Here is a 25,023-nt window from a genome sequence, read left to right on the forward strand (position 1 = left end):
GCCAGTTTCATCGTAGTGCTTGATGGTTTTTGCCACTGCACATGAGGAAACTTTCAAATTATGGACATTTTCCACATTGACTGACCTTTATGTCTTAAAGTAATGATGGACTGTCATTTCTCTTTGCTTGTTTGAGCTGTTCTTGACAGAACATGGGCTTGGTCTTTTACCAAATAGGGCTATCTTCTGTATATCACCCCTACCTTGTCACAAGGGTGGCTACTTTGCTACAAGGGTAGCTACTTTGAGGAATCTCAAATATAAAATATATTTTGATTTGTTTAACACTTTTTTTGGTTACTACATGATTGCATATGTGTTATTTCATAGTTTTGATGTCTTCACTATTATTCTACAATGTAGAAAATAGTAAAAATAAAGAAAAACCCTTGAATGAGTAGATGTGTCCAAACTTGACTGGTACTGTATATACAGGCCTATAAAACGAACACACAATTACAAAGAATGTGAATTTAAACGTGTCTAGCAATGAGCTCATATTTGGATGATTTGGTGCTCTAACGAAAGGTGGGGTGCACATTGATAAAGGGCATCTATCTCTGTCTTTGCTTATCTAACAGGAAACATGAGTCAGTTTTATCACAGTGTTCTGGTCCCACCCTAGTCGCTCAGTTAGCGTGGCACTGGCACGGCATGTATGTACTTCAATTCAGAGAATATGTCCGTGATAGTATGCCCTATGACATCAGAGTCACTTTCCTTGTTTGAGGTCAATTGGCTATTAATAGCATATATAGGCACATTCTGAACATTTTACCTTTTTGTAAGAAAGTCATGCTGATTGTGATTATCCTGTTTGTACCATCGGCCATACATGGGGCATTCATTGGCCATACAATCTAAATTTCATCAATGCTTTACTGTTTCACTTATTTATTTAACATTTTTGTATCACAATGAAGGTACATTTCGTAATTTCACATAACTTTTTAAAATCGACATATCAATCATTAGACCAGTAAATCAGTCAAAACCAATCAATCAATGGTGTCAACTGTGTCAAAATGTAAAATATGATTGATTCTTCTGAGGCAAATCTATATTCTTCGCGACATAGCTAAATCAAGACGAACATGTTAATAACTTACAACTTTAGTTTACAATAGGCCTATGTGTCACATACAATTGGAAATCGTAATGAAACATTTGTAATGCACGAGGTAATGATTAATAGACCAGATTCAAGTGTTTATAATGTTGATGGCATTGGCAGCAGGCGGTTTGATTTTGAGAAGGGGTTTATAGGCAGCCTAAGCATTGCATTGTGCAGTGGATTTGGGTTGTTTGCCAAAGTGGAAGTCTGCCTTTTTGATGGTTTTGTTTTTGTTGTTTTTGAGGGAAATCGGGGAAACAACAGTTTGGTCTCCAACACAAATACAGTCTACCAGTGTCCTCTGCTGGTCTGCTGCAGACATGACAGCCTGCGCAGCGTTCCCAAGACATCTACTACACTAAATGCAACAGCACGCTCTGTTGGTCAAATCATCCACAATTAGGCTACAGCTGGCTCGAGAAATGCTCTGTTCAAACTCCTTGCCTAACGTTAAATACGTGCAAGGTCCTGTTTAATACCCACTGCAGAGTAGGAAATAGCCTACTTTTATTATTGTGATTATTATTTTCACGGATTAGGCTAATAGCCTACTTTTATTATTGTGATTATTAGTTTCACGGATTAGGCTAATAGCCTACGTAAGGGCAGAGGAACATTGTCTTGGAATGTATTATAATTGCAGTATCATCCACGTTGTATTGAAGATTCAAGAAGGCCTAATCAGAGAGATTGGTCCAGTTTCTTCTGTTACTAGAAACACTCACAGAGACGATTTACGATGAAGGCTGATTTATTATTTTCTTCCAAAAACCCATAAAACAAAATGGTGAAAAATACAAACTGAGCATTTTACAGAAGGCAAAAAAACAAAAACAAATGTGGAGTAGGTAAACCTATAGTTGTGAACAAGTAATACAAATATAAATGTATAAAAAAGAAAGTAAAACAAATATAAAACGTTATAAAATCCAATTGTGAAGGAAATCCTGTAATAAAGGTGGGGGGGGGGGGGGGGGGGGGGGATTACTTAAAAAAGAGAAATCCAAATTGAGACACCAATGAGTATACAAAAGATTAAGAACACCTGCTCTTTCCATGACAGACTGACCAGGTGAAAGCTATGATCCCTTATTGTCACCTGTAAATCCACTTCAATCAGTGTGGACGAAGGGGAGGAGACAGGTTAAAGAAGGATTTTCAAGCCTTGAAACAATTGACAGATGATTGTGTATGTGTGCCATTCAGAGGGTGAGGCAACTCCACATTAGGAAGGTGTCCTTAATGTTTGGTATACTCTGTGTATTTTTGTATTCTGGACTTCAATCATTTTTAAATGATAATTGTATGCATCACTACTACTGTAGAATAATGTCATATATTATTATAATTTTGGTATACCTATATTACAATGCACATTCTTCATTAGATCCATAGTCCATTCTGTCACTTTCTAGTTACCAACCAATCCTAAAAGGGTGACCACTGAACAGGAAGTTTAACCTTGCCTACCACCTTACACACCCTAGTCAGTACCCAACCACCCCACGTCACTCCCTCCCTCAGTAAAACCACTCATAAAATCTTTATTCCAAAAAATAAACAATCTTTCATTTCAGAAATGTAGTACCTTTATTGGATAGTTAAAGTAGCTACCATTTCTAGTTGCCTTCTCATGAACAATACAACTGTTATTGACCTCAAAGATAATGTTGCTGTCACCAAATATTTTGTTGGGAATTATCTGTCTGGTCAATACATATTATTATCTTTACACTCAAACTGATCACAACATACAGTGTAACAAAAAGAGTTGTTACGAGGGGAAGATCTTTGGATAAAAATTCGAAAAAATTGTTACCTGTTACCACGACTAAAATGTGGTTGGAAGTTATCCAGTAAGACCATCATTTCAAACAGTTTCCTGGTAAGGGTGCTGTAGGCCTCGTCACAGCTAGCTGTCTGACATCTAAAGTAGCAATGCTGTGTGTAAAGTCTGTCATCTGTTAACAGTGTTGGAGATTCATACCGTTATCTATGTGAAATTTGGATTGAATAAAAAGACACTATCAAAAATACTCTAGGGTAAATAAAGGTTGTGTAGAAATCTCGATCTATTGTACTAAATTAAACTGGAGTCCTGTATCAGAATTGTTTTAGCACCAATCAGCTGACTGATACAATCGATAAAGGACACTTCAGGGAGATATGTGTATTTTAGAATGAAATGGGTGATTTTGTAGTTTTAGAATGATATGGGTGAATTAATCATTTTACAGTGATATGGGTGACTTTCGGCATTTCATAAATGATTGTGATGAGACACAACATATTCCTACTGTGTCATTGCAACTGATCGATTATCAATGATATATAGAATGACATATATTGCTTGTACAGTAATAAGTAACAAATTCAACGGAAACAAAAAATAAGCTACAATAATGAACTACGGTAAAGTAATACAATCTTGCTTATCTAGTGGCAATAAAAAAAACAAAATTAATTTAAGTGGGATTATTGCTGAGTTGAGATTGTGTGTTGAGCTGTTGCAATGGGAACTGCTTATTCTGTCATGTGAATATTATCTGAGATTGATTTCAACCAACACTGCAACAAAAAAAATGGACTCTTGTGCGTAAACAACTATATGTGTGTATAGCATCACAATGAATTCCTTTTTGTTTAAAGAAAAGACGCGTTAGGATTGTGTCAAGTGCTGGGTTTCATGCCGACGTGCACATACAGTACATACAGAGAGAACAGACAGAGAGAAGAGGAAAATACCATTACAATCACTCTCTCACACACAAATACACACAGACAGACTCACACACACACATACACGAACACACACACATATATATACACAGATATCAACACTTGTGGTGGAATGGTTGAGGAGCTGGTTGAAGCGGTGCTGTTAAATTCACCAAAAGGTATCTAACAGTGTGGTCACTTTGTTTCACCAGAGGGTGGAGAGGATCCCAAAAGAGGAGACTTTGGTGATACCTTGAGGGTAAAACAATATTGTAAATCACCACCTGATGCACCCACAAATGAGTGTGTGTTTGTTTTTGTTGAAATGTTAACGGAACTTCTCTGTTTGACAACACTTACAGGCGAAGGAGGCTTGGCGAAGTTGAGGTGAGCGTAGAGAAGCACAGCGATGTCATTCTGACTGGCCTCCAGGGCTATGGACAGGGCTGAACTGCCATCCTAGTGGAGAGAGAGATAATAACCATAGGTTGGTTGCCAAAGAGAGAGAGAGGGTGAGAAAGGCAAGACAAAGTAGGTCAGGCTGAGGGAAGGATGAGAGACAGGGTTGGGAGCTGGTGCACAGAGCTGCACCGCCGAGAGCAAAATAGAGAGACAGAAGAGAAAGTAGAAAACAAACAGTCAAAGACACTGTATTGACATGGGAGACAGACTCACAGATGCTGTTAGAGAGTAGGGAAAACGGGGTGGGAAAACAAGTAAAATGCTATGTAAAATCCTAGAAGTTTGGGAGTAGGCTTGTTGACTCACGTTATCAGTGAGGGTGACATCACAGCCTGGCACAGACAGCAGCTGACGCACGATGTCGACGTGGCCGTGCTCGCAGGCACACATGAGCGCCGTGGAGCCGTCGTCGTCGCGGATGTTGACCTGTGCCCCGCAGGAGAGCAGCGCCCGTACCATGTCCCCTCGCCCGTGACTCACTGCCAGCATCAACGCCGTCTGACCCGCCTAACAACATACAACAGTTACCCGTTAGGAAGGCCACGAGTTTTACCAGTCTCCTGACCGTGTGACCTTCTGACCTGGAAAAACTCCAGGCAGTAGTTATAAGAGCTGGCCTAACATCAACAGTCAGCTTTTGTTACAGAAAATTACAAAACCATCGGAGGCAAGAAAAGACATGTCCTGGCCCAACATAACCAATTGAGAATTTAAATTCCATCAGAACATAGATACAATGTGGAGCTATCAGCAACATACACGCAAAGGAGCCATCTAACTGAAGTAGCTGAAATAGCCATTTTGTCAGGGGCTTGGGAGGGACGTCATTGGTCTGCCTGAGCTTGGCTGTGTGCAGGGAGGCCTGCTGTCCAGCAGGGGGCATAGTGTACCTGGCTGGCTTTGGCGTTCACATCCCCTGTGCGCAGCAGCTGCAGGACGGTGTGAAGGTCACTGTCAGAGTGGAAGGCAGCCAGAGCTGTCAGCATGATGGCTGTGTACCCGGCCTTGTTCTGCTTGTCAGCGTTGCACAGGCCTGACAGGGAGAGAGAGACCAGGACACGTTTATCATGGGAATTATATTCCTAAACCATTCCACTAACAGTCATGCAGTACATAAAGGTTATACAGACAGTCAATTGTATCTATGTCAGACCACAAGTCTGTGTTAGATATACACATTCATACAGTGCTGATCCATGTACTGTACAAACAAACCAAACACTTACTTGTCCACCATAAAAGTAAACCACTATTCTCTTGTCTGTAAACACACACAGCCCCCAGTCACTCACCAGTGTCCAGCAGCAGCTTGACCACAGGGAAGTTGGAGTGGGAGACGGTGTAGTGCAGGGCCGTGTTGCCGTTGCCGTCAGCCATATTGACCACAAACTTCAGCAGCTGTGGGGAGACGGAGGAGAAGGTATCCATATAGGCCCTGACCATGGCAGTGTCAGCTGCCTTGTGACAGGACACACGAAGCCACTCCTGGAGCACCGTGGTGTAGGCTGTCCTCTGGGGAGGGAAAACACAGACACCGGTCTCAGACTAACAACCAGACAGGACTGGTCAAAGTAACTCACACTGTTTATGATACACAGATGAATCTAGGCCTAACAGCTTTAGCTTAATGGGATAACCCAGTATTGTAAAGTGCAGGAGACCAGAGTTCAAATCCCCGTCGGTTACATGAACACAATTATGTAGAAAGTGACTATATGAAACGACAAATCACAGATGAAGTCATGTAAACTGTCATGGTGGGCAGAGTAAAAGAGAATAGCATACCGCTGCTGGCTGGCTGAAAGCATTGGGTTCACCCAGGGCTTTCTGCAGGGCATGGAGAGATGCCATCAGGCTCTCACTGAACTCCAGTCTGACAGAAATGAAAGAAAACACAGCAAATTCAAACACACACATACACAATATCATACTGCACTTGAGATCATTAATGGAATGATAGATCTATTGATTAGAGTTTTTAAATGTTTGTGCTGGTTTACCTGGTTTCTTGATTGGCTGCTCCAGTAGCACTTGGGGCGTTTCCAGGTGCTGGTGTCGAGGCTGATGATTGGACTCTCCTCTGCTGGGAGCTTTGTTCAGTAGCTGATGATTGGGTGGCCCAATGCTGAGGGGCGAGGTCAGTAGTTTGTGATTTGATGGCATCTAGCTGAACGGTGACATCAGTGGTATTTGATTGGGTGACACCCTGCTTTACTTCCGGGTTAGTGGCTTCTGGTTGGCATCTGGGTGGCTTGGGGGGTGCAGAACAGGTAGCTGCTGATTGGATGGTGCACTGCTCAGGTGTAGTGGGTTCAGTGCTAGTATTTATGGAGGTACACTCCTGAGGGATGGGGTCTGGGACCGATGATTGGACAATACTCCCCTGACGGACACAGTCATTGGCTGGAAACGGGTAGGTAGTCTCAGTGGGGGCAGAGTCAGAGGCACATTGTTGCACGGCAGTGTTCAAGGCTGGTGATAAGGTGGCTACATGCTGCAGTCCTATGCTTATGGTTGCTGATTGGCTGGTGCTCCGCTCAGAGGCAGGTTCGCAGGCTGGTGGTTGGACGGTAGTGGCTGGGAGCGGGGTGGCATGCTCTAGCCTTGTGGAGGAGACTGGGACTGCTGCTGCTCGCTGGTGCTGTCCCGCTGCAGACTCTGGTGCTTCTGGAAGTTTCTCTGTGGTCTCATGATATTCACTGGCATCACTCTCCTCTGAACTCTCACTGCTACTGTCGTCTGAGGAGGTGGACTCATACCTGCAGGACAGAACTGATCTATCACACACGTCAACTCACGATCTCTGTAGTGTAACATGAATACACTGTTACACATAAGCAATGTCATACACTATCAATAACACACGTACCCTCCATTGACTCCAGTGAACTGCAGGTTCTTCTTGGTGGATGGAGAGCCAGGTTCTCCTTCAGCCTTATGTTTCATAATGGACCTCGGGGCGGTCTGTGGAGAGGCTGCTGCAGCTGGAGAGAACACCCAATGTTGCCACAATGTTATGTTACGTCAGACAGTTAGCGGGAGGGTTAAGGTAAGGAGTCGTACGGTCGATAGCTACCTGGCTTTGATGGGTCTTCTTGAGACTGGATGGTGTTTATGGCAGTGTGCTGGGGTGTCTCTCCTTCCTTCAGATGCAGCAAAGCCATCTGATTACCAATGGTATCAATGGCGATGGCAGGATTAGTGACAGGCACAGAGGTGGACAGCTCACTTCTTAGGACCTCTCGGACCTGTTTGGAGGAGATGGCGATGGGCAGCTCAACAGCTGCATCTGGAGGAATGGAAAGGAAGAGGACAAAAGATGGAAGGGATAAACAATCAAAGAAAACACATGGTTTTTCAACCTAACAACTAGTTGTTATTGAAAACATTTGTACATTTTACAGGAGCATATAGGGGTAAGTGCCTTGCTCAGGGGCACATCGACGTCATCTTTCACCTAGTCGGCTCATGGATTTGAACCAGTGACCTTTAGGTTACTGGCCCAACGCTCTTAACCACTAGACTATCTGCCACCCCATTTAAACCTAGTTCATTTAATTTGATATCACTTGTAACTTATCACTGAAGTCAGACCTACCCTCTGGGCCCAGGGCCTGTGCATGTCCTCTGTGGGTTCCCTCCAGGACTGTACCACCTGGAGGGAGGGAGGGGGAGCTGCACCCCTCTGCTCGGAGCAACGTGCCCACCCCCACCACAGTGGCTGGTTGCTCCAGCGTGTACACCTGGATTCCCACAGTCCTCTGTGCCCGGTGATGGGGCTGCTGGGTAAAGCTGACTACCGTTTGCAGGCTGCGTCCCTGCTGCTCCTGCCAGCTCCGACTGGTGGCCCTGACCGAGTGGTTTGCCTGGGGGGCCAGAGCCTGCCTCTCCCTCTGAGCTGCCTGCACCTGCTGCTGGGCAGCCTGCAGCTCCTGCATCATCCTCTTCAGCTGGCCCTCCAGCTGGCCCACCTGGCTCTTCAGGGCCTCTGTCTCCGGCACCAGCCCCAGGTCCTGCTCCTGCACCCCAATGCCCACATCCACCTGCTGGCTGGCCATCGCCTCCTCTGGTCCCACCCCAATGGTACGCACTTCCCTCTGCCCAGCCGGCCGCGCTCCACCCACGATCACCGTGTCCTCAATCTCACAGCCTGAGTCTGCCTGCGGCCTGGAGCCCTCAGGGGTGGTGGGGGACAGAGGTCCTGCTGCAACCCGGGTGGTGGCTCCAGCTCCAGAGTTCACCTCCTCCTCTGGGATGTCGATGTAGAGCTCCCCTCGGGGCCGGCCCACTCTGCCGAAGCCAAGGGTGTGTCCCAGAAACTTCTGGCTCTTCAGCTGGACGCTTAGTTGCCTCTTTTCCTCCTGCAGCACAGAGATCTTCACCTGGAGCACGGGGATGGTCTTCACCTGCTCCTCCAGCTCCCGGATCTTCCTGAGAGCCACCGCCATCTGCTCTCTCACATGCTGCAGGTGGGCCGGGGTGGGCGACACGGGCGTGGACAGGCCGGAGCTCATGGGGGTGAAGGAGCCCGTTCCTCCTCCATGGGTGCGGTTGTAGCTGTGGGCGCTGCTCAGGGAGGTGGTGGATCCGGCCATGCTGTTGTGCATGCTACCCAGTGTGCTGGAGAACCTCCTGGGGCCCCCTTCTTTCTCTTCCTCCAACTTCCTGCGGGCGTCCAGCAGGGTCTTCTCCACCCGGGCCGTGCTGAAGCTGGGCCTCTGGGAGTGGGAGTTATGTGGGTGGTAGCCCGGGGCGCAGTAGGAGAAGGATGATTGGCGGCTGTCCTGGCTGGTGTTGGAGCACAGGGACTCTGTGGAGGTCCACCAGGAGCCTGTGTAGCCGTACCCCCGGGGGAGAGACCCGTAGCGGGGCCGGCGCTGACCGGGCACCTTCTTGATGGTGTTTCCCTTCTCAATGTCGTTGACATACTTGAGGAAGTCTAGGTCCAGACGGTAGCCGTAGGGGGTCTCCACAGAGTAGGGCGCCTCCTGCTCCTTCCCGTGCAGGGAGGGGGGAGCGGATGGGGTAAGCTTCCCTGCAGGGAACAGGAATAGAGTTAAAACAAGCGGAAATCTGCCATCTAATCTCGGACTCAGACTTCAGAAAATAGCATTATCTCTCGGGGATACTGAGTGCTTGGGTATGCACTCTAATAGTAGCTACACAAATTAGGTAGAAACAAAGTTTGATAAATAAAGTAGTCGGTTATACCCAGACCTTGATTGGTTTAAGATATCTAAAGACTTTAGGTTGATCTAAGTTATTTTGGATGTTAAACACTTTAGGCCAAGGCAGATTAGGTTAAATCCTGGACTGAAAAGCATGCCAAAGGGAGAAACTCCAGTGAAATGACTTTATGGTCTTAATCTGTGTCTGGGAAACAGTCCCTACATGAGAAATAGATTATTCACTCACATGATAGTTTGTGGGAGATGATTCAGTATTATGATGTTAAGAAATAGAAAGAGTGGAGTTAGGACCATACCTCCTGGGAAGCTGGGGTCCATGTGCAGCACCTGAGCCATGATGTCACACGTTTACCCACAAAACCTCACCTGGGGGGAGAGAAAGACACATTCATTCAAACCTATCAAACACTTTCACAACACAGTCAGAAGAACTACTCCTAATGGAGCAACCCACTGTAAGATATTTGCCAATACATTGTACACAAAGGGGATAGATACACCAGCAGGGGAAAGGCCAGTGAAAAAAAGGTGAAATCTAGAACCTTAAAGGGTTCTTCGGTTGTCCCCATAGGGAAACCTGTTGAAGAACCATTTTTGGCTACAGGTAGAATCCTTTTCATCCCAGGCAGAACCCTTTCCACAGAGGGTTCTACATGGAACCCAAAAGGGTTATACCTGGAACCGAAAAGGATTCTACCTGGAACCAAAAAGGGTTCTACCTGGAACCAAAAAGGGTTCTACCTGGAACCAAAATGGGTTCTCCTATGTGGACAGCCGAAGAACCCTTTTGGAACCCTTGTTTCTAAGAGTGTAGGGTCACAATGACAACCCTTGTAGTTGAAGAGTCTCTCTCACGAGGGCGTAGTGTATAAGCCGGGTTTGTATTGGTCAATATACTGCTTCTTTGTTGGGATGGCCTGAGAGTTTAATTGGTCATACTGTAGGATGGTCATATGGTGGGTTGGCTATATCTAACATCTTGTGTATGTCCCTAAGAATCTCTCTGTGATATATTTAGCCTCAATTAGCCATTTCTCTGCCTGCTTATGTTCTTTCTGCTCGATAGCACATCTTTCTGCTCGATAGCACATCTTTCTGCTCGATAGCACATCTTTCTGCTCGATAGTACATCTTTCTGCTCGATAGCACATCTTTCTGCTCGATAGTACATCTTTCTGCTCGATAGTACATCTTTCTGCTCGATAGCACATCTTTCTGCTCGATAGTACATCTTTCTGCTCGATAGTACACCTTTTGTTTGTTTCTGGTTCTAATATTCCGAGGAGGAGAAGAGTAAGAAGGGGAAAGTTTCCAGGCAGCTTATTCCAGGAGAGAGAGGTTGGAGGCTGCCAGTTACAGCCTTATTAGGAATCGTTTGTGAACACTAACAGAGGTTCTCGATTTAGGGTTTACAGACACTCTCGCCCTTTCTTTCTCTCCCACTCTTTTTCCATTTATTTTCCCCTCTCTGTTCCCTCTCTCTGTCTCTCCCTCCCTCCCTCTTTCATTCTTTCTCTCCCCCTCTACTCGTCAGCTGACGATAAAGAGATTTCATCTGACCACTGTCTCCCCTCATCCCCCTTCCCCCTCCTCTTGCTCTCATACACTCAACCCAGGATAGTACCTTCACCACATTAAACACAATCAAAACAATGACCAAATGCACACTGGGATCGACACTGGGAAAACCAATGCATATTTCATGTTGTTGTGAATGTTCTTTCTATTAGCCTACTAGATGTCTTGCTATTGGTGTACTAACATTTCTGTTTGGAAGTTAATAGTGATGGCCGAGCTATTTTTCTGACACCCTTTGCAGTTTATGTTTGCTTGTGGTAAGAGGAAAGTGACATGCTGCCAGCGATGACATACTGCCCACAATGAGGGGTCTCTGATTCCGTGCGTCTCCCCGGCCGCTAAATATTAACTTTCTAGGTCATTCATTTGTGGGAACTGGGGATGAACTTTTTCAGCATTACATCTCTTGCATTAGCCACTGGAGCTCACCAGCTGAATCTGTAAAACAGACATCAAAAGTTTGGACCTGAATTGATTTTGTTCTCAGGGCATACTTATAGTTCATGCCCAGTTTTCTGTTCTGTTCCATCAGCAAGAAAGGAGTCTCTCTCTGCTCATTTCAATTTCTTTCTCTCCCCTCGCTCGTCCTCTCCCTCCCTCTAATCTCATGACTCTCGTCAGCGCCTGTTTATGTTCTTGCCCATTTCAGGGAAAGTAGGGCACATGGAAACATTGACGAAATTGACTTGGTATTTTTGAAGCCTGAATTTCTCTGTATATTGTAGCTCTCCCCATCTCTGTCTTTCTCACACTGATATGGCCACACACACAGACATGCACGCCCATGCAAACACACACACACACAGATACGCACACGCTCACGTGCCCACACGAACCCCCCCTCCCACACACACAAACAAAGCAAGCAAACAATTTGATATGATCAAATGTGACCTCTGCAAAATGATGGCAGGACATGTAGTGTTAGTATCAAAGTAGTTGCAACAAATCAAATGCCTTCTGAGATTTATTGTTTAATGTGTATTTCCTGGTATGAGTACAGTATAAATGCTTATGTGAGCATATCTGAAATATGGAATGTGAGTGTGTCAGATGTCTCTGTGTGTGTGTGTGTGTGTGTGTGTGTGTCTATGAGAAAGAACAGGAAGGTGGCGTGTGTGTGTCATTGAGAGAGTACAGGAAGGTGGAGGTCTGGTTGACAGGGGCACAGTTGATGAGATATAATTAGAGTGTTCATTTCAGCTTCACAGCGTGACAAACATCCCAGCCCTCAGCAATGACGACGGCCAAAACTCTCCTCTACACGCTCCTTCTCGCTCTCTTTCTCCTTCTCATACTAACTCTCAATTTAGTTTAATATTCCTTTCTTTTCCTACTCACATCAAGTGCACACGTACTCTGTTACGGGACGCTTTCTTCTCTCTCTCCTCTGTATTTAACGCTTTGCCTGGTGCTCCAATTCCTATCCTCCCCCAAACCTTCTGCATCTTCCTCTACAACAGTGCCTCGTTGGGTGTTTGTGTGTGTGTGTGTGTGTGTGTGTGTGTGTGTACGTGCGTGTCCACCCGTGTGTGTCTGCTGTGTCTGTGGGCTCCACCATGTATGTGGGTAACCTTACTCCCTCTCTCTTGGCTGTAAACAGTGTTCCATTGAGATGACAGTGAACAGAGTCCAGTGTACCCCCCTGCTCCTCCTCAGCAGCACCAGCACAACCAGCCAACCATTCTTCAGTGATACACTCCCAGACCCGGACTTTAACCTCCTCCTCTCCTCCTCCTCCAGCCATTCTCTACCCTCCTCCAGGAGGAATGAGTTGCCCCAGACTGATGCCCTCCTCCCCACGTCCCAGACCAGCGGAAGTTAACATTGCCTGCCTGCCTCCCCTCCTCCCCACGTTCCAGACCAGCAGAAGTTAACATTGCCTGCCTGCCTCCCCTCCTCCCCACGTTCCAGACCAGCAGAAGTTAACATTGCCTGCCTGCCTCCCCTCCTCCCCACGTCCCAGACCAGCGGAAGTTAACATTGCCCGCCTGCCTCCCCTCCTCCCCACGTTCCAGACCAGCAGAAGTTAACATTGCCCGCCTCCAGGGTCCCCCACTCTGACTATTATGATTAGAAATCAAGTGGAGAAAAACTCAGATCCTTCAAGCACAAAATAGGATGTCTCTGAGACTGCTGATGTCCTGTTGGATGGCAGTGTGGCTACGTGATTGCTGCTTTTCTACTTTTAATCATTGTGACTTGTTGCAACATTGATACACCGAAGCTGTTTCAGAATGTGCTAATATACCGCTACATTGTTATTACACAGTCCCTCAATAAAAGCTACAGATGTCCCTCACCTGTATCAAAACATACATACCACATTTCTTACCACACATATACAATGCACATATCTTTGTGATCAGAGGAGGGTGACCATCATGGTTAGTAGGTAAGATACAGTAGGTTTAGTTCTGGAAGAAGACTCTCAGGGCTAGTACTTCAGTCACGTCCAGAATTATTGGCACCCTTGATAAAGATGAGCAAAAATGACTATAAAATAAATAATACAAATACTGAGCTATATTGTATGCAGATGTTTTTGGGGAATTTTATTTTATACTAATACAATTGCTCAGAGAAGGAGAGGGGTCAAAATTATTTCTCTAAAACATTTTATGAGTTCAGAGAACACATTGGGAGGGATCTTAGACCATTCTTCCATAACACATTTTTACAGATCCTTCATCTGCTCTTATGGACTGCCCTCTTCCATTCAAACCACAGGTTATCAATGGGGTTCAAGTCCGGAGACTGAGATGGCCATTGCAAAATGTTGATTTTGTGGTCAATTAACTATTTCTTTGTGGCTCTGGTGTGTGCTTGAGATTATTGTTTTGCTGGAAGATCAACTTGCGACCAAGTTTCAGCCTCCGGGCAGAGGCAACCAGTTTTTTGGCCAAAATGCCCTGTTACTGGGTAAAGTTATTTTGGATCTCAGTGCTGAGTTTGATACTATTGATCATAACATCCTAGTTGCCCAGCTGGATAGGTGGGGGGGAATCTCCGGCGTTGCCCTCGACTGGTTCAGGTCATATCTATGTGGTAGATGCTTCTCAGTGAGCATGGATGCTTCAGTATCATCCCTAGCATCTATTCACTATGGTGTCCCTCAGGGGTCAATTCTGGGCCCCATCCTTTTTCCCCTGTACATGGTTCCCCTTGGTGACATCATCCACAATAATAACATTCAGTTTCACTGCTATGTAGATGACACAAAGCTTTATTTACCAATCAGACCCAGTGACCAAGTTTGCGTAGCTACCCTTCAGAAGTGTCTTGCTGACATCAAATGATTGATGTCTGACAATTTTCTTCAGCTCAATGATAAGAAATCAGAGAGGCTGTTTTATTTGTGCCCCACCTTGCTAGAACCCAGATTGTAAATAACCTTGGTACTTTGTCGACCAATGTAAAGCCTACGGCCAGAAACCTTGGTGTCTTCTTTGACCCTGACCTAAACCTCGAGCTGCATGTAAAGAAAGTTGTCCAGTCCTGCCTTTATCATCTAAGAAATACAGCTAAAGTCAAGTCTTTTATTTCAATCACTGATCTGGAGAAAGTTATACATGATTTAATTTCCTCACACCTAGATTACAGTAACTCTTTGTATAAATGTCTCAGTCAGAAATCACTCCATCGTCTACAGTTAGTTCAAAATGCTGCAGCTCGGGTTTTAACAGGCACTAAAAAATTTAACCATACCACACCTATTTTAGCTTCCAGTCACTTTCAGAATAGATGTATTAATCACATTTAAAGGAAAGATTCACCCATTTTGAATGTTATATTGTTTTTGGGTATCTCTGAGCGATGTTCTATCGATTCCTGGGGTCATTTCATGTTTTCATGTGTATTTGATCTCTTGCCATTCACACAAGCAGAAAGACAGCTGACATGACATGGCATTGTGACCAGCACTCTCACTACACTCTCTATGGGTTGGCCACTGGGTGGCCAACCCATAGAGAGATCATTGCATTGTGGGTTTTGTAGTCGACTTTAGATGCAACAGATTTCCAAAATGATTTTCACATTTCATTATTGCTACCAACCTTAATATAACAACAAAATCAAAGAAAAAAAAAATCACAACAAATATTGTTATCACATATTAGTGTTATTTAACACAGTAAATTATAGGAATGTGTGGTTTTGGGAGGATTTTTCCTTTAAGACTAGACTTGGTTTTGCCCAATCCTATATCTCAGATCTTTTATCTCCCTACGAGCCAGGACGCAGCCTGAGATCCTCTGGCAGGGCACTGTTGGCCATTCCAAAGTCTAGAGTAGATCCGGCAGATTCTGTGCCTCTTTTTAAATCGCTGCTAAAGACACACTTTTCTAAAGATGTATGATTATAATGTAGGAATTTAGTTAGATATATATTTTCAACAGTGGCCAAAGAGCTCTATTTTCATGTCATCCAAAAAATGTAAAGGCCTGTAGTTTGTTAAAAGGCATTGGCACTTGGATTGGAACCAGTGCCATGGTCAGATGACATGAAAATAGAGCTCTTTGGCAACGCACACTAGTGCTGGGTTTTACATCTAAAGAAAGATGCATATGAAGAAAATAACCACATAACTACTGTAAAATAAGGTGGTGGATCTTGATGTTATTATGGGGATATTTTGCTTCCACTGGTCCTGGGGCCCTTGTTAAGGTCAACGGCATTATGAACTTTACCCAGTACCAGGACTTGTGGTTTGAATTGAAGAGGGCGCAGACGAAGAATATCAAAGATCTGGAAGGATTATGTGTGGAGGAATGGTCTAAGATCCCTCCCAATGTGTTCTCCAATATATATATATATATATATATATATATTTTTTTTAACAGCTCAGTGTCGTTATCCTCGCAAGGTGAGGTATTGAAAGCTATTGAAAACAGGGGTGCCAAACATTTTGAACCCTATCTTTTTTAGAAAAATTGCTTTATTTTGTTAAACAAAATCGCTTTCTCTGAGCAATTGTATTAGTATAATAATAATAATAAAAGTAATAATAATAATTTCCCAATTTCTTTGAGCATACAAGATGTCTCAGTATTTGTATTATTTCTTTTATAGTCTGTTTTGCTAATCTTTATCAAGGGTGCCAATAATTTTGGACCCGACTGTATGTCCAACACATTGTCTTTATTCACCGTCTTACCTCCTTTTTATTGCCACATGGATTAAGCTGTGCTTATAGCGAAGTAAGAAATACCTTGAATCCCACTAACAAGAGAAAATCATGGAATTTTCCACCCATGTCTTAAATTGCTGCCTTTTGTGTGATTGCTATTCTACACAAGTTTGGGAATGGGAATGGTTTATGAATTAGGAAAAGAGGGATTTATTTTCTGCTCCATACCAGCTGCTCAGAGTGCTGCAGGGTTGGTCTCTCTCCTCCCCAATCTCCTCACTCTGGCTTCTCTTCTCTCCTCTTTTTCTTCCCTCCCCTCTTTCTCACGGTCAGCACCTGAGCACAGCATGGAGGAAAATAATGGAAAGATATTAACATTTAAATTAAGAAATCATAACATCCATTTCATAATCCTACTGAGATAGCGATCAGAAAACAGAAAAGACCAGAAAGACCCACAAAATAAACTTGGGATAAATGCAACCAAGTTCCAAATGAAGCACATCATTGAGGTACCAGGTGAATCTTTAACCAGCCATCAAATCTCAAAACGTCCATGACAACTCTAACAGGTCCATCCCAGCCTCTCCAGAGGGCTACAAACAGGCCTCTCTTACAAAACAGGGATTACCCAATGTTTAGGCAGGTTACCAAGAACTGGTTACTGTAAGACTAAAACACCCAGGTCTGCAGTAGAAAAGCAACCTCAGAAACACATTCCACTGCCTCAGAGTGACAGCTCCTCACATGAAAAACATCCTTTCCATGCCAGTCAAACTCAGGAGTAGATGGACCTAATTTCAGAGCAACAACAGACCTCCATGCAGCTAGTGCCTTTAGAAAGCTTCTCATCCGTCTGAGTCTGAACCACAACAACACAGACTGCTGTATGGCTGGGAACCTCCCTGTCATGACACTGAGCAATGTTTTCATGCACTTCTTGACCCACACTCTTGAACCCAGTGCCATGTGAAACCAGAGGGGTGTGTTACAGGAACACCCCAGTATCTTGCCAAGGCATCTCCACAACATTACCTATACTTACGCGTGATTTGCAAGGAATACAGCCCATATTCCCTATCTGCAAATCCATGTGATTTCAGATTCGTCCTGTCACAAATACGTGCAAGTTCCAGGAGATAAGCTGTGTGATAATGGAGGTTCTTCCTTTTTCTCATACCTTGGCTTTCACTGCAAAGTCTGGGACTTAACTAGTACATTTCATTGTGGAGTTGTGGCCAAATAACGTCAGGGGTTTCCATTTACAGAATGTCACATTATGAACTTTTATCTTCCTCAGTCCATTGTTGAATACTTTTGTCATGGGACAGAGGGAGGGAAGGAGAGAGTGAGAGAAACAGAGCCTTATAGAGGAACGACAGCCAAATCACAATGAGCCATTCATTCAGCCCCTAGTTCCACAGCTGGTTCTAATATAGAGCTAGGAGGGGCAGAGAGAGAGAGAGAGAGAGAGAGAGAGAGAGAGAGCGAGAAGCAGAGAGAGTGAGAGAGAGACACACACACACACACACACACGATCAACCCATATTTACATACATAAATAAAAGAAAGAGAGGGAGGGAGAAAGAGAGGCAGAGAGATGGCGAGAGAGACACATAGATAGATAGACAGAGAGAGAGAGATAAGAGAATGAGAGACTGTTACAGCCAAGAAAATTAGCCTCAAAACAAACGTAATGGTGTCTGAGGCCCTGTTGTGGATCCAGACACTCAGAGAGCGGAAATACGAACAGGCCCAGTGATGACGAGCAACCAATCTCTGGGAAGTTTGTGTACATGTCTAAGACTCCTACTCTTATCAGTCATCACAAATCAATACAAATGTGATTCTATCATACTAGAAGGCGTCAGTAAACATCACAATAGAGTATAATAACAGTGGAATAACTAGCCTATACAGACTATAAAATGTCATAACTAAACTAAAACTACATACACAGTATATACCAACATACACAGTATATACCAACATAAACAGTATATACCAATGTGTATGCGGTGCCCAGTGTTATGAGGTAGGAGGTAGGCTATGCAAACTTTTGTACATTCTTGTTTTTGTGAAAGAGTCAAACAGTTCTGAAGAGATAGGTTAACACACACTCTCACCTCTGCACCGGCTACCCTTTCATCACACAGCTGAAAAAACACACACACACACACACACACACACACACACACACACACACACACACACACACACACACACACAGGCACAGATGCACGCACACACACACACATATACAAACAAACACACGCACACACTCCAGGATCCTTTGAACCCATGGGACTCCCACAGATCCACAAACACAGCTGAATCATTTCAGTTCATTGATTCAGGGATAAGCTCTGAAGAAACAAATATGGAGGGCATACAGTAACTCTGTTCTTATCTTCCATCTAAACATACTGGGAAATTGTAGTGGTGAGTACCAAATCCACCATGACAGTAGTAACCTTTCAATGGCAGCAGTGAGATGACGACATGTATACAGTACACCCACTCAAAAGATATCACCATGCAGAGGCACTGAACACCACAACCCCTCAACACTAGACCCAGACTGGAAGAGGGTACATCATGGGTCACCCTTTCCCACTGTTCATTATAAAGGATATATATCATTGATGTGCCATTAAAATAGCTTACTGTGTGATTTCCTGAGGTCTGATGAAGAAAGGGTTACAGGAAAAGGAGCTCCATCTCTGTATTCCCTCAGGACCCAGAAACAACCCAGTCACTTCCTCCAAGCCCAGGAGAAAAAGTAACAAGGAGAGGGAGAGGGAAAATGAGACGGAGAAAGAATGAGGGAGTAAAGTAAAGAGAGAGCAGGAGAGTGGAGGTACAGTATGTGAGTGAAAGACGGAGAAAAGAAAGAGGGGTGGGGGTGAACAACAAGAGGGGCGAGACTGGAGTGGGGGAGAGAAAGAAAAGAGGGAGGGAGAAGAGAATCACTTTTAAATGGAAACTTCTAGAATGAGAACACCATGACTGTTCTGAGATTTCGAATCCACCAGTATGAGTCATTGAAACTCCCAGCGGCCACACCATAATGTTGGGTCCTCTGCTCTTGCCAAAACAGGGCAGACATCCCCGGGATTCAAGAGGGTTAAGAGGAGCTCTTGGCCAAGGGTGAATTAGGTTTCAAAAGATCTTTCTTCATCATCTGAACTTGTTCCGTCTGTAAGATTACGATCATATTTTGAACATTCCACTACTGGTTTAAGGAGAAAAAGAGACTCACAATAGAAACCCAGCACACATAGAGGCAGCACTTCTAGTTCCTAAATGAAGCTGAATGTTATTTTGTCAGCACCCAGGCTATGATTGACCTGTCCAATGAGTATAATACTATGGAGAAAAAAAAACTGGAACTAAACATGGTAAAATTGGAACTATTATGAAAACTATTTTGGAAACCAACAAATACATACATCATGCTGGTAATACATTATTCACTGGAGGAGAAACCATTGCGCTTTCTGCATCTGCTGGGGAATGCTGTATGTGACCCTAACTCGCATTCTAATAGATGTCTTAATTTAGCCAACTGGTCATGAATTAATAACCAATGAATTGCTGTCTACTCAGAAGTGGCAAAGATGGTAGCATTTATCATCATGTGGTTACTTTACAAGTAAACCACTCTTTCTAGAACCAATGTCATGCATCATTCGCATGAAAAACAAGACTTTCACATGTGCATGAGGAGGACAGATGCTCTCATATGACCAGGGTATAACAAATTACTGTGGGCGATGTGCTTCTGAATAAATAATAGTGGGTTTGAACTAGGAACAGTGAAGTCAAATCAAATTTTTCGAATCAAATTTTATTTGTCAAATGCTTGGTAAACAACAGGTGTTGATGAACAGTGAAATGCCTACTTACGGGCCTTTCCCAACAATGCCGAGAGAAAATAGAGAAATAATAGAAAAGTAATAACACATAATAATAAAAGTAATAATAAATACACAGTGAGTAACGATAACTTGGCCATACTATATACATACAGGGTGCCAGTACTGAGTCATTGTGCAGGGGTACGAGGTCATTGAGCTAGTGCATATAACTAGGAATAAAGTGACTAGGCAACAGGATAGATAAACAGTAGAAGCAGCGTATGTGATGAGTAAAAAAAAGTTAATGCAAAAAGGGTCAATGCAGATAGTCTAGGTAGCTATTTGGTTAACTATTTAAGTAAGTATTTAGCAGTCTTATGGCTTGGGGGTAGAATCTGTTCAGGGTCCTATTGTTTCCAGACTTGGTGTATCGGTACCGCTTGCCGTGCGGTAGCAGAGAAAACAGTCTATGACTTGTGTGGCTGGAGTCTTTGACAATTTTTAGGGCCTTCCTCTGACACCGCCTGGTATAGTGGTCCTGGACGGCAGGAGGCTCGGCCCCAGTGATGTACTGGGCCGTCTGCACTACGGCCCAGCTTTGTGATCGGATGCCAAGCAGTTGCCATACCAAGCTGTGATGCAGCCAGTCAAGATGCTCTCAATGGTGCAGCTGTAGAACTTTTTGAAGATCTTTTCAGCCTCCTGAGGGGGTAGAGGTGTTGTCGTGCTCTCTTCATGACTGTGTTGATGTTTTTGAACCATGATAGATCCTTAGTGATGTGGATACTGAGGAACTTGAAGCTCTTGACCCGCTCCACTACAGCCCCGTCGATGTGAATGGGGGCCTGTTCGGCCCTCTGTTTCCTGTAGTCTATGATCAGTTCCTTTGTCTTGCCGACTTTGAAGGAGATGTTGTTGTCCTGGCGTCTCTGACCTCCTTCCTATAGGTAGTCTCATCGTCGTCGGTGATCAGGCCTACCACCGTCATGCAGTCAGTAAACTTATTGATGGTGTTGGAGTCATGCGCGGCCACACAGTCGTGGGTGAACAGGGAGTGCAGGAGGGGACTAAGCACACACCCCTGAGGGGCCCTGTGTTGAGGGTCAGCGTGGCAGATGTGCTGTTGCCTGTCCTTACCACCTGGGGGCAGACCGTCCAGGATCCAGATGCAGAGGGAGGTGTTAAGTCCCGGGGTCCTTAACTTAGTGATGAGCTTGGTGGGCACTATGGTGTTTTGAATGCAGAGCTGTAGTCAATGAACAGCATTCTCTTTTCCAGGTGGGAGAGGGCAGTGTGGAGTACAATAAAGATTGCGTCATCTGTGGATTTGTTGGGGCGGTATGCGAACTGGAGTGGGTCCAGTGTGTCTGGGATGATGGTGTTGATGTGAGCCATGACCAGCCTTTCAAAGCATTTCATTGCTACAGATGTGAGTGTTACTGGGGAATAGTCATTTAGACAGGTTACATTGACATTCTTGGGCACAGGGACTATGTTGGGCTGCTTGAAACATGTAGGTATTACAGACTGGGTCAGGGAGAGGTTGAAAATGTCAGTGAAGCCTTAACCCAGCCAAGCTATGTAGACTATGCCCTGTTACTGCAAGCAAATAGGACGACTGTTTTTAACATTAAGCAGGAGTAGGGTATGTAGAGAAAGACGGCATGCTGCAGAAATAGTCTGGCCCATACAGCCAGGGAGTGGCCTTACTGCTTGACCTGGCCTCAGCCCTGCCTGCCTGCTCACATTACGTCTGGAACAGGAGAAGAATAAACATCAACATCAGAGCTGCCATTGGTCATTGTGTTGACCCCTCCAAAAGGAAACTGCCTGGCTAAGGGTGGGGCCTAGAGACAGGAATTGCAACAGAAACAATAGAAGAAAAACTGTATGCATTAGAGAGAGAGAGAGAGAGAGAGAGAGAGAGAGAGAGAGAGAGAGAGAGAGAGAGAGAGAGAGAGAGAGAGAGAGAGATGGAAGGAATGGGAGAGACAGCGAGTGAGAGACAGAGTGAGAGAAAGAGAGAGAGGGAGAATTCCTGTGCAGAGGGGGAGGTAGAGGGATAAGGGTTGATGGAGGCCAGAGATGTAGTGTTCTGGAAGGATTTGGGGAAGGTTCAGGGGAGACAGAGACGGAGACGAAGACCCGAGCAGAGCTGTTAGTCCGGTCAGGCAGGGGAAAGCTGATCAGACTCACAGCAGTTTTGGGGTTAAAGCCTCAGGTCAGTGGAGCCAGTCAGTGGTGGTCACATGCAGCACAGTGGGGTAACGGAAGGAAGTAGTCAAGCATTGAAGCCCTGATGTTGTGTTTAAGTGATCTGTTCACCGGGATCCTCATTGATTGTTTCCTGACTAACTCAATGAGTGAAGTAAATTAGATAACAACAAGCAGGACTTGAACCACACCTATAGACATAGCAGGTATACACAAACACACAACAAGGCATTGGGAGGTTGTTGCGAGTCAGTGAATAGAAAAATCCATCTTCCCTTTTGGAACGATTAATGTATTAAGAAGGATTACTCCAGAGATTAGTCCAGCAGATAATGATTTCATGCTTCCTTGGACTCAACATGCATGATCAAGGAATATGTTGACTGAAAACATTAAAGGATTTGTCTCTGGCTGTAGGTCTGGATAAATAAGCAGGGGTATTAACCCTCAACGGCCAAATCCCCCAATCTGGCCCCATTCTAATATCAGAGCTATGTAATCATCCCCTGCTATAGCTAAATACATCTGCACCTCTCCACAACAATGAGTGATTAGCACGGTCATAAGCGAGGCACTATAGCCTACAGGCTTCACCAAAACAGTTATTAATACTGATGGAGAATTTGGTGATAAATTACTCTCATATTCATGTACAAATATTGATATTCTATCAATAAAAAGGTGCACAAACAGTGATCCATTTTCCCACCAAAACAAGAAACTTATGTTTGGGTGAAATTTGCATATAACTATACATGATGTCCAAATGTGTATTTGAGCTGTAGCCTACTATACACCTTCTATGGCAGCAGTGTAAGGCTCAAGTATAACATGCCTTTCTGTGCAGAAGTAGAAGGCTTTCTGCTCACTGAATCAGTAACAATTGTTCATTGACTGATGTGATAGGACTAGTTTCCAGACTCCACAAGCGGACATGAACTGTAAAATGGTAGAGTGAAATATAACTTGACGGCCTACACGCATTAACTCACAGAGCGTCTGTAATTATATTCCACTACCTGATTCAAGATGATAGGCAACTCTAAATGAATTGCTCGTGTGTAACCATGGTTTCAGCTGAACAGAGAGGTGTCAACAAAGGAACAGTCTGGCCCGCTATGACCTGTCCGCAAATTCTAATAAATCCAGACAATCACAGACATGAAGCTTCATGCAGGTTAATGGCGTAATTCCATTAGTCTAGCTAAATCATTTAAATGCCCAGCGTGTGGTCCACCGCTACAAATGGGCTTTATAACCTTGCATTCCTCCATTTGGAATTCCACTAGAGCGCCCCTCGTTCCAAACGTTGTAATTGGGAATGTGGTCCTGGTCGGTGAGACAGGGTACGCATTCCATCCCCGCTGCTGCTGGCACGAGCATGGGATAACTCCAACTGGGCACCTTACATTCTAGGACACATATGGAGGCCTGTGTCGGTCACCTATAAAGTAGTCCTAGTCTGTGTGAAAGCAGACTGCTATCAAGTGATCAATGATTGATCAAAGGACCCCATACAATTATATGGACCTATCTAGACTGTAGCCTATTCCCACAAAATGACACTTGGGTTGTATCCATCTTCCCCAAAGTTCAACAGTTTAATAATGACCAATAGACAAATCGTGAAAATCATTAGTAGCCTATTAGGCCTACAGGCGTTAAATGTTCTTCCAGACACTGCTTCTTCTAGGGAGGAGGAAAACCCGATAGAATGAATTCAACTTTCTGATGAGGCATCAGTCCCTTGGGCCCTAGAGCTTTTGAGGCAGACATCCGTTCACTGAACTGACCACCAGTCACGGACGGGCGGTTAAACCAGACCAAAGTTAAGGGCAGATCGGCAATGAGAAAGTGATGAACATCTGGAAGTAGGCTAATGAAAAGTAGAAGAATGGCAGGACCCACCCTCTCCCTTGAGTAACGGCAATCACGGGGTTTTCTTTTAATGAGGGAATAATCTTAAAGTATTCAGGAATTCAACTTCAAAACTAACTTTGATTGAAGAAAGAACCTGATCGAAAAACGTTTTAGTTAAAGTTGTTAATTTTTTAAAGCTTAGCCAATAGAGTGAGGGTGGCAAGTTTCCAAAATGTTCCAGAACGCAAATATTAACTTAAGATCTTCTCTCCAATTTGAACAATAACCTCAGTGAAATGTGAGACCGCTCTCTCAGCTGTCAATAAAATTCAGTCAACATGAATGACCTATTAACACAAAACGTCTTAGCTATAACACACGCGCCAGTACCTAATGCATTGTGTGCGCTCCCTCGAGGAGAGCATTATCGCCAATGATGCTCAGCCAAATAACCTACTATGCACGAGAACAAAACCACTCATTAGGACATTAATACTTGTAGTAATATTTAGGGAAAAGTGCACACCAATTCATACAAACATAACGCAGTTAAATAGGTAGAGAATGGGCAATAAGAAACCCGTTACTTCTAGAAGTAAAACACAAACCGGGGAACGGATAGGACAAAAGAAATCTTACCCAAGACATCATTTTGGACTTATTAATTGAGTAAATGTTAACATACAGGCTGCTGGGAATTAAGAATGTATGATCTTATCAAAAGGCTGTTGTACTTACCTCTCCTTATAAATCCGTTCAGACGTCTTGGGCCAGGAGCGCTCACTGAGATAAAGACAAAAACACCGCAGCCAAGCTGTTCAGAACCCCCTCCCTCCGCTCTTAAAGGGCCAGGAGCGCCTTAGACCAGACTAGTACCTTAGGCTACAAGCCCCATTC

The 25,023-nt window shown here is 44.3% G+C and overlaps 1 protein-coding gene across 2 annotated transcripts; it reads right to left on the reverse strand.

The window, feature by feature from the left end:
- Positions 1-1,847: 1,847 nt before the first annotated feature.
- LOC106601060 (KN motif and ankyrin repeat domain-containing protein 2) lies at positions 1,848-25,003 on the reverse strand. Of its 2 annotated transcripts, none has more exons than XM_014192971.3 (13): positions 24,865-25,003; positions 16,421-16,528; positions 9,780-9,849; positions 7,893-9,329; positions 7,371-7,583; positions 7,164-7,278; positions 6,295-7,053; positions 6,080-6,167; positions 5,587-5,806; positions 5,185-5,327; positions 4,601-4,801; positions 4,193-4,291; positions 1,848-4,084 (listed from the first exon to the last, which is right to left on the reverse strand). In XM_014192971.3, exons 3-13 carry the CDS (start codon positions 9,817-9,819, stop codon positions 4,028-4,030), a joined length of 3,372 nt encoding a protein of 1,123 aa, XP_014048446.1. In that variant the 5' UTR covers positions 9,820-9,849; positions 16,421-16,528; positions 24,865-25,003; the 3' UTR covers positions 1,848-4,027. The 2 variants fall into 2 exon arrangements, with proteins under 2 accessions (XP_014048446.1, XP_045571040.1); XM_045715084.2 differs by lacking the exon at positions 24,865-25,003 and adding an exon at positions 18,860-19,026.
- Between the last annotated feature and the right edge of the window lie 20 nt (positions 25,004-25,023).

This window comes from Salmo salar, chromosome 03, assembly GCF_965601325.2.
Source record: "Salmo salar chromosome 03, fSalSal1, whole genome shotgun sequence".
In the NCBI taxonomy this organism is placed as follows: Eukaryota; Metazoa; Chordata; class Actinopteri; order Salmoniformes; family Salmonidae; genus Salmo; species Salmo salar.